At 41.5% G+C, this 10,732-nt stretch overlaps 1 protein-coding gene across 1 annotated transcript in view; it reads right to left on the bottom strand.

Moving 5' to 3' along the window:
• Positions 1–10,732, bottom strand: part of SPTLC3 (serine palmitoyltransferase long chain base subunit 3) — a 128,224-nt gene that overhangs the window by 6,254 nt on the left and 111,238 nt on the right. The window contains exon 10 of the mRNA XM_006758100.2: positions 4,401–4,536. Coding sequence (XP_006758163.1) covers positions 4,401–4,536 — 136 coding nt within the window. The remainder of the gene's footprint in view (positions 1–4,400; positions 4,537–10,732) is intronic.

Here is a 10,732-nt window from a genome sequence, read left to right as displayed (position 1 = left end):
TTAAAATGTTAAAATCAAATCTGATATTGTTTTACCTTTTATTTGGTGTGTGGAAGGTGTGCGGAAGAGGGGGTAGTCTTATACGGCGAGTATATAACAAACTCTGTATTTTGAGTGGAAATGTTAGGGGGTCGTCTTATACGCCCAGTCGTCTTATACGCCGGCAAATACGGTATATGTTTTAAAAACATAATGCTAATGATATAGTATGAAAATTTCAAGAAACCTGTACTTAATGACTGTAATTTGAAGACCAATGTCAGAAGGTCTGCAGGAGCGAACCCCAAGCCATAGTCTTACTCCGGAGCCAAATATTTTGTTTTTTATTAAACCAGAAAATAGCAAGGGTCTCCTCATTTCTTTATGTGTGAATGAAGAGTCAAGAGAGAATAAATTCATTAACTGGTTAAAAGGGAAGTGGGACAGGAGGGAGACAGGGAAAGAAATGTACACGCACAGGGAGGTTGGCTGGTTGTAGGACAATAGTCTCACAACTGCAAAGCTTCCTGATGCAGGGCAAAACCTCTTAAAGTTACAATTCCTTCCCCTTTACTGCTTCTCATCTCTTTCTTCTCCAGAGCTAATCTCAGTAACAATTCTAGAATATCAGGCTGTCATAGTCTGTAAATTTTTTCTGTCAGAGCCAAGGTCAGACAAAAAGACATGCCCCAGGTGAATCTATCCCTCTTACTGAGTGAGGCAAGTGTCTCAGATCTGTTCTTAGCATTAAGAGGTTGCTGGTATCTTATTCTGTGACAGCATCGCAGAAACCCTCCAGTCATAATTTAGGAAGAATTCTTGAACCAGGCTGACAGCAAGCCTGCTCATTTATTCGTTCCTCTTGCCCTTAGGCTGTCTCCCTTTCAGTTGCCTCATGCAGGTTATCAAATGAAGCGATGGAGATTATAAGACCTACCAGACACACAGCCTCCCTGGCCCCCTGGCTGGGATAAGGCCAGATCTGCCCTTTGATTTGGACTGGGACGGTTACAGGAGATGAAGCTTTCTCACTGAGAAAACTTGAAAACAGAGGCTGTTCTTTCTGCTTCTTGATCACCCTATGGAAGGCTGCCCACGGAACTACACAGGCTGAGAGCTCATAATTGTCTGAGAAACAAGTCAAGTGCTTTTATTGCTGGAGTACAAACCACCTGACCCATGATCTCAGGCCAGTTGTCGGGACTCCCAAAGGAGCGTTTTCACTGTCTGTGAGTTTCTCTTTGTACCAGAGGAAGCGAGTTTTGCCAAAGAATGTAGAGCAAACTCTATGACTGTTGATTCATTAGGCTAATCTGAGGCCTCCCTGGAGCACTTTTGAGCTTAAAACTTACACTTCTAAACTCCACCTCTTTCAGTTAATGCATATAATTGCCCTGAACATTTTCTATAATGAGACTCCGGGTTTGTACTCCCCAAAGGAAATCAGAGCTGGCGTAGGCTGAAAGAAATGAAATTATGTAATAATAATAATAATAATAATAATAATAATAAATATTAGCATGTGTTGCCTGCAGCATCAGGGCATCTTGTGTCCCATCATCTTCCACCTGTGTGACAAGGGCCATAAAAGGAAAACGTAAGCCCTGTACCAAATAGTAACTACTATGGATTCTTGATTACTTAAGTGCATTTTTTTTATAAGTGCAATCACATTCTATTGAACTTTTTAGGAGATCCCAGTGGTAGAGTTGCAAAAGGACTCTTTTCAAAAGTTCAACTGGTTGGAGATTATATTTTCATTCTGCGGTTTTTAAATGAAATCAAAGATTTTAAAATGAGCCAATGAAAGAAGTGCTAACACTGGCTAATACTATACAATTAACTCCTGTCTCAGGATCTACCTATAAACTTTTGATTGAAGAAATAGCAGAGATAGAAATCAGGCCAGGCAGCAGGGCCAACTCTTGCTAGCAATTCCTGCTAACAATAGACGATATGACCTTTTGTAACTAACCTGTTCTAAGTTTCCTTAGACAACCAAACATGTTGAGTTTCTGTTTCCATTGTAATGACTAATGCCTTTGGATTCACCAAAGATGACACATACCCCGCCTTGCTTTAGTGAGATGTGCATTTTTCCCAAGGACTAAAGCTTGACAGGCTGTGCTATGCACCGAAAAGAGCTCTGGTGTAGGAAGCCAATGGAATTGGCTTTGAATTCTGTGCTTTACTACCTACAACCTGAGTGGCCCTTAGGAAGCAGTTTGACTTTTATGAGTCTTGATGTCCTCATTTGTAGACCAGGGCTAAGCGTCCTACCCTCAATGGAAGACCACTGGGTCTAAGAGCCTTAGGAGCACATCACTGGCATTTAGCAACATTAGCTCCTCATTGAAAACCATCTTAAATTGGAAGACACTAGAGAGTTTGACATATCATCCAGTGTTCAAGATAGCATAATTGATGCAGAGTATCACAATATCTTTACCTACTATTTTCCCCAGAAGTTCTATTTTTATTAATGTAACTAAAGTTTTGGAGAGCCATGCAACCATGGTAACTCAATCTTGCATTCAGTTAAAACTAGCAATCATCATCATTGTAGCAGAATTAGAAGTAGTAGTAGTAATAATAATGGTTACCACGGACTGAGTGCTTACAGTACACTAAACACTATATCGAGTGCTTTATACATATTATTATTTTTTTAATATATTTTATTGATTTTTTACAGAGAGGAAGGGAGAGAGATAGAGAGCTAGAAACATCGATGAGAGAGAGACATCGACCAGCTGCCTCCCGCACATCTCCCACTGGGGATGTGCCCGCAACCCAGGCACATGCCCCCGACCGGGATCGAACCTGGGACCCTTCAGTCCGCAGGCTGACGCTCTATCCACTGAGCCAAACCGGTTTCGGCTATACATATTATTAATACTATTAATAATAATAGTTAACACTGAGTAGCTGCTACATAAGAGGCAATGCCAAACGCCAACAGACCTCATCTTGTTTAACCTTACCTTCACAATGGCCTTATGAAATAGGTACTATTATATCTCATTTCAAAAATGAAAAAACTGGCTTCAGAAGGTTGGGTAACTTGTCCAACGTTTTCCCGGTTAGGAAGAGGCAGAGTCAAAATTCTTTTTCCAAATATCTCACTACACCATAGTGCATAACTTTTACATAAAGCTCCTCTCAGTTCTATTTTTAATTCCACATTTACTGTGTCCAGTCAGGCCTCCTGGCACATAAAGGAGCAGACACTCTCTCTGTTATGGTAGAGTTTTCTTGAATTTAAATGAATTTGCTTTTACTCTTCATGGACCCTTCTCATTGGATTGATCTGTTTCCCAACCTTTGAGATTTTTATTATGGCTTTTATCATCAATGTTGGAACTGTCCAGCACACCCGCTTCTGCCACCTGCCAGTGTTGTGCACATCACACTCTCAAAAATAAAGTAAGTTGATATTTGGTATCTTCATTTGAGTTAAAGATAAAATATTAGGTTGACATGAACTCAATACAGAATCTTCCAGAAAATACCATTTCCCCAACAACTCTGAATAAAGGTAGGTTTTCTTTTGTGTCCTCTAAAATCAGAGGGTAAAGGGCTTTGGATTATCTGCCACTTTGAATCACCATTCTCACCCCTCCCTGCCATTAGCACAGAGCAGTATCCTGGGTGACCTTTCCATAGCACACTGTCTTCTTGCCTCTCCAGGCAATGCAATCCTGACCCAGATCTGTAATCTGTGGCACACTAAACAACTCACACATGTTTTAATTGCTTGGGATTTTGCTGTGGTAAAGTGACACAAAAGCATACTCTGAAGAATCAATCTATTAACTCATTCCTACCCATCACAAGGGATCAATGGAAAACAACTCCAACTAAGCTCACAGGAGAGGCATTAAAATTTGGTGTTAAGAGCATGAGCGTTGGAGCAAGCCTAGGTTTGGATTGGCCCCTTGGTTTTACTACTGCTTGACAAGTATGACATTGAGCAAGCTGTTTACCTGCTCTCAGCCTCAGTTTCCCCACACTAAAGCAAGGCTGCCTTCTTCTGAGGATGGCAAGTGTTTAATGGGAGAAAGCACAGGACCTGGTCATGTTGTTTTTTAAATATTAGGAGAAATGGTCTTCAGAATTTCTCTTTGAGAAAGATCTTAGGGCAGGAGGTGGCTCAGGATCACCCTTGATTTACTTAGGAGGGGTAGGTGATTCCCCTAAATTCACAGAACCTGGAAATGGTGGACCTTAGCAATTATAAAAAGACCCTGCTGATAGGCCATGTGGCTTCTGAGCAGCTCCACAAGTGAAATCCGAACTCAGCACCTGTCAAAAGTGCATGATCAAGGCCCACACTGCAAGAGCCTCAGTGTCAAAAGCACCGTCTTAGTCAGATCACCTTGGGGCTTAAGCATTACTCTGAGAGTCTGTTGGATACTCACGCTACTTTACCAGGCATGTAAAGGAGCAGGGGGACCACAGGAGATTCCTCATTGCCATAGATAATGAATCCCATTTCGTTCAGTCTCTGTCTGAAGTATCTTGTGTTTTTTGCAAGTTGCCGTACTCTCTTTAACCCTGAAAGGAGACAGGCATGAAATCCATCAATTACCACCAGGAAGAGGGAAGCAAAGGTCAGATGGGCTTGGCAAGCATTCCTAAGTCTTTCCGCAGGCCTGCATCGTTAGTTGGGAGGAGGTGGAAGTAGGGTGGGAACGTATCTCCTGGTAAGTAGATGTGGGCACTAATGCCTGAGAACTGCCCTGAGCCTGGAAGATAGGATCTAGGGGCAATCGTGCTTCCAGGTATTGCTAGAAACTAAAGGTAGGCTAGGGTGTAGAATTGCAGTGGGGTGGGGTGGTAGGGAAGGTTCTAGCAAGAAGGAATGAGATGAATTATCATTTACTAGGTACCCATTGTGTATGAACTCTGCAGTAACTGCTTTAAAAACATTAACTTGAGAGAAGGAGTGACATAAGGAAACTCTCTCTCTCTCTCTCTCTCTCTCTCTCTCTCTCTCTCACACACACACACACATACACACACACACACACATTATCACACCAGTTGTTGGTAGAGGCTTTTAAACCAAGCTGAGCTGGTCCATTAAATTGCCCCTCATCTAAGTTTCTAATTAAAGAACATGTCACCCAACCTGAGTTTGAAGGGGTAGCACTTTCCTGGACAAGACAGGTCCAGCGGAAACCAGGACTATTTTGTAAGGTATTTAATGATGGTAGAGTAATAGAGGGAAGGGAAGAGGGAGACCTCTGCTTTCTCCAAGCAGAAAAAAAATGACAGTGTTGACTCCAAGCAGAAGGTCAAGCCAAGGTACGTGTGTCCATTTCCAGGTTATTGGTGCTTTTGCTCTAAAGTTTATCTTCTGTCCTCAGCATGTGTCCAGTGGGGAGGTTACACACATGAGCAACCATGGAATTAAAGAGCAGAAGGAGTTCTGAAGACATTTGTCTACTCCAGTCCTGTCTCTAATCAGGAAAGTCAGTAAATCAACCACAACTAGTCAGTAAATCTTCAATAGGAAGGTTGAAAAGAACTGAGTCTTTAACTCCTCCCCAGACATCAGTCCAATGTTCACATTTGATGCCATGTTGCTATTTAACAGGAATGTGCTGCTACTGCTGACCTCCGTTCAGCTGTCCATTCAAACTGATCAGAGCTACTGCTCTACCGGTTATTCAATAATTTGAACATCAGTCCTGGTTGTCTTTAGTTCTTCAGATGTAAAATTGGTAAAATATTTAGTAAGCATGGCTTCTAGTTCCTCCTTAGAGAGATGGCCCTAGATTGTGCCTTGGCAATGGGTTAAGCAGTGGACATCTCCTGCTCAACATCCTTCCTCCAGGGGACCATGATATGAATTTAGGTAGAGTTCACCCTGCCTTCCCATTTTCTTGATTATTGGTTCATGATGGAACACAACCTGGGCCTATCAGAGTCTTTCAGATCCACTGAGGAAGAAGTGTAAGAGTTAGGTCAATCTCAAGGTACATCTATCACCGTATGGAGGAAACCGGCTTGAAAATGATGCTGACACAGAAGAAAGCTAAGACACAAGTCTGCAAGAAGCCTGGTAGCATCATCGAAACTCTTGGATTTATTCATGCCTAAGTGAGTCCATTCCCTGGACTGGCCCTGTTGTGTGAACCAATACATTTATTTTTCTTACTTAAGTAACTTTGAGCTGAATTTCTAACACCTATAACCAAATGTGTCCTGAGAAATATAGGTAGGCCACTAATTGGATGAGGTTACCTCTAAAGGATAATAATAATATCAACAACAACAGTAATTGTAGCTCACAAATATGTAATATCACTACTGTTATAAGCGCTTGATATTTAATAATGTATTTAGTTCTTTAAAAACTCTATTGATATAGATGTTATAATCTCATGTTATACATGAGGAAACCAAGTAACTTACCCAAGTTCATACAGTTAGTAGAAAGCAGAATCAGAATTTAAACCCAGGTAATTTGGTTCTGGATTCTGTATTGTTAACCCCTGTATTATGGTACTCTCCCCAAGAGCAGCAATGAATAACATCTGGCTAGATAATGAATGGTAGTCATCTCCTTTCCTGAAGCTCAATAAAATTTATCTCTGCCAGCTGTTAGGATCACTGTTCTACCATTTTTTTTTTCCAGCAGAGGCAGTTGAATGTTTGAAGCTCTAGACAGGTTCATGTAGTGAGGGGTGAGGTAGGATATCAAGTCTGGACCCTACCACAGAGAAGAGCTGGCAGACACCCTTCACTTTGGACCAGGGACCTGAAGGGCTAATTCTGAAGTCATGGTGAACCAAAAGTAGACAGCCCCCCCACCCCCCAATGGCATTTTCTTTACCCAAACATATAGCATTTTTAAATTAGGCTCTATCACTCCCCAAATACATCAGATCTTCTTTTCAGAATTTTTCTTTGCTCATCAGACCCAGATCTACTTGACCTCTGTGACATTTTCAGTGAGTTAACAATATATGTTGAGTAATGAAGATTGAATTGAGTGCAACACCAACTAAGGAGAATGATGTTGAATACTTTAATTGTCCCTTCTTGTTTTCTGTTGTTATCTTTCACCCATTCCCAGTTCTCAAGGAAGATACCTTCCCAAGTCTGCCAGCTCTCAGTAAGCATGTCATTATAAAAAAAAAGCATCTGGCTTATTGTACTTCCGCAGAAAAGCTGACCTCTTAGCCCCAACATGCTGGCCACAGCTAATGGATGCAAGATATCCTTGATCTGAGGACAGTACATTTGGATATTGGGCCAGGATCCATGAATTTGTCTATCACAGGAACTTTCCCATAGAGATAACAAATATCAATTATACCAACAAAATCCTCTTACTTTGTAAAGTGTGAATGTGAAAAATTTAGAGGGAACCAACAATTGGTAGTAAGACTAGATATTGGAAGACAGAGAGAGAAAAGCTTATTATCAGAATCTATAAGATACAGGAAACCATTGATAAGTAAAAGCTATGGTAAACCATGAAGAAGAGAAGTGGGCAGGGAAAAGTTAGTAGAAACGGGAAGAAAGAAATAGGAAGAGGGAAGAACTTATAATCTACTGGGAGACAGACAATCAAATCATCATAAATGGATGTAAAATTATAGCTCTGATGAGTCCTGTAAAAAATGCTATCTCGTATTATGGGAACCCGTGTCAGACTGTACCAAGTCTGAGGAAGCCGATACGTAATAAGTGAGCTTAGATCTGAAGGATGAACAAACGTCAACCTGGCAAAAAACAAAAAACCACAAAACAAAAACAAAAAACAAACAAACAAACAGAGGAGAGCACTTTAGGCACAGGAAACAGAACAGGTGCAATGGTCTTACTGTTTGTAGAAAAGAGTGGTTGAGAACAAGGTATGATAAGGCTGAAACTCTGGGTAGATCGTCTAAAAAAAGTACAGAGATTGAAAAACCCAACATTTAATGGCTGGGAAGAGAAAGATGAACTTAAAAGGTAGATAAATAGCAATTAAGGAGGGAGAAGATAAATCAAGAGATAAAATAGTGTTCATGGGCTTTATCAACATGGCCAGATTTGATAACCTTTACTTTCAAGTTCCTGATTGAGACGCTGGTTTTTAAAAAACAAGTAGTTGCAAGTATGATTTAATTTAATATATGTTTCTATTTTCCCACTCACCTTATCCCCCCTCCCCACACACAAATGATAAGCTTTCTTTCCCAAAGTTCCAGATTTGAAACTTCAATTCTAGCAAGGGGTTAAGAGAGGTATAAAAATTTTTGTATAAATTTTATAGACATAACCTCCTTGGTGCTTAAAAAAGTTGTTTTGTGACATGCTGAGCATCCCTTGGAAACTAGTTATGTGTACAGGGAGAAACCTATGTAAAGAAAAGAACTAGAAATTAGGAATGAGAATAGTTGTCTTTATATTAAAAAATTTCATCCATATATCGACTCTGTGGATTAGAACATGAAAAGCAGGGGGCGATTGTGGACAGGAAAGAAAAAGGAAAGAGGGGTGGAGTAAGACGTGTTTTAGAGAAGGTGACTGAAATGAAGGCACAGATATACATCCCAGCCACCCAAATGTATTCCATATGGCCTGTCCCCTGGTGCATTCAGCTCTTTTGTTGATCGTTAGTTGCACAATGAATAGATGACTTCATCAGGCTGGGTCTGATGATTCTTAAATGATCCCCCCTCAAAGACCAGAAGGATTTCCTGGCCTGGAAGTGCACGAATGACTTAAATTGCTTTTCCCAATGGCATTATCTTTGCACTTGCCCATAATGATTCATCTATCATTGGGCTGCCCAGCTACTTAATTGGCCCCGTCTGTCCCCTCTGCCTTGATTAACCCAAGTAACTGAATCATCAGCTAATGTCATCACTTTACTGCTTCTAGATCCTTTGGAGAGTTGACCAAACAGATCAGAATATCAGTCCCAGAGGTAGTTGATTCTTAAGAACTGAATGTTTTATTCTTGCCCTATCTCCTATCTTTGAACCATTTAGCACAGTACGGATTACGAGCCATTATGACACACTTTGTGGTCACCATGTTTTCTCATCTAGGTCACTATAAATGCCTTTGAGGTCTTTTGAGTTGGCCAAGATACAGCTCCTTTCAATTACTCTATTGCTCACTCTTTAAAATTGGAAACATTCTCCTACTCCTGGAGGGCCTGGGGGCAGAGAGGAATTTGTACATATAAAATGCTACTCATCTAGACAGGATGTGGGTGATTTTATTAATTACGTTGTGCTTTGAGATCCTTGCTGGAAGAGTGCTTTGTAAAAGTAGAAGGTATGCTCAGCACTTGGGCTTTCCTGCAGGGACAGCCATGCCAGGATGACATGGAGACTGGCCTTTGCAGCCACAATCCCTTCTCAAAATCCATCCCTCATTTCTGATCCTTCTTCCATCTAGTCCATCGAAGACAGGGAAGGCCCTCGAGCAGATAAGTGAATGAGCTTATCTCTTATGTAGGGTTCTGGAGAGTTTATCGAGTGTTTTATTTTGCTTTATTCTGGGTCCTCTGAAGAGGCTGTTGAGTGGAAAAGATAGGCTTTAAAATTAAATGGTCTAAGAATCAAATTGTACCTGGACAACCTAAGGCCTTAAAACCTCAGTTTTACCTATAAAATAGAGATAAATAAGCTTATCTCCTAGGAACATTGAGAAAAATAAAGGGGTTAATGCAGGAAAAGTGCTTACTACTGTGCCTGGCATATAGTAGGTGCCTGAAAGGCCATTATTCCCTTCCTTTTCACAGGGCAGCAGTTCTCAGCAGCCTGGGTGCCACCTCAGAATCATCTGGAGAGCTTGGCAAAATCTGATGCCCAGCCTGCACCACACACCATATAAATGAGGTTCTTTTGGGATGAAACTAGGCATGAGTTTTGGTTTTTACAAGTTACAGCCAAGGAGACTCCGATGATGATGCAGGGCAGTGTTAGGTGCCCGATTGTGTCCTGGCTGAGTCACACTCCTTGGTTGGACATGGAGAGTAAAAGATGGGCTTATGTCATAGTTTCTCATTTGGCACGATGACAACCCAGCAGTTACTGAGTGCTTGGGCTCTCAGATAGTACATATCAAGGGGGTGACCTGCTTCTCTGACAGCTATCTGCTCCAAAGCGCTCACTCAACTTGAGGTCGACCCCCGCGTCAACCTCACCCCTCTCGTGAGGGTGGACGAAATCAGGGATGAACCCATCCTGGCAGATGACCTGTATGCTGCCGTTCCATCCGTTCAGATTTCTAGCTGTGTCGACTTGAGAGATGGGCTAGGTTAACAGAGGCCACAAATACCTTAACCTTCCCTCCAATGCTGTTAAAACAAAAACAGCTGGGGCAGAGGAAGGAAAACAAATAAAACACAAAGCATCCCACTACAAAGCCCTGCAGTCCCCTAATAAAAACAATCGTCTGTGGCCTTTCCAAAAATATGTTTGAGACAACTCAGTCTCCAGAGGGCCAGAAGGAATTGCGGACGGTGGCGACTCCCAGAAAAACCTGTCAAAAGCTAAAGAAGGAAAATTTCTTTTCGGCTGAACCGTCAGCATGCAAAACAGGAGAGACAGGCATTTCCCCCTGTGAGACTAAGTGAAAGTGGCGGATTTGCGGAGCTCGTGAGCCAACACCAGTGCCCCTCTATTTTCTGCAGACTTCGCAAGCTGATTTTTGAACAGAGGAAACATGAATATGCCCAGATGCCACGGGGTGACTTATTGTATTATTTTCCAAGCTTCAAAATGCACAGGCAGAA

Source organism: Myotis davidii, unplaced genomic scaffold (assembly GCF_000327345.1).
Source record: "Myotis davidii unplaced genomic scaffold, ASM32734v1 scaffold32, whole genome shotgun sequence".
In the NCBI taxonomy this organism is placed as follows: Eukaryota; Metazoa; Chordata; class Mammalia; order Chiroptera; family Vespertilionidae; genus Myotis; species Myotis davidii.
Note: the sequence above shows the minus strand (reverse complement) of the source record. Positions and strands in the feature narration are given on the sequence as shown.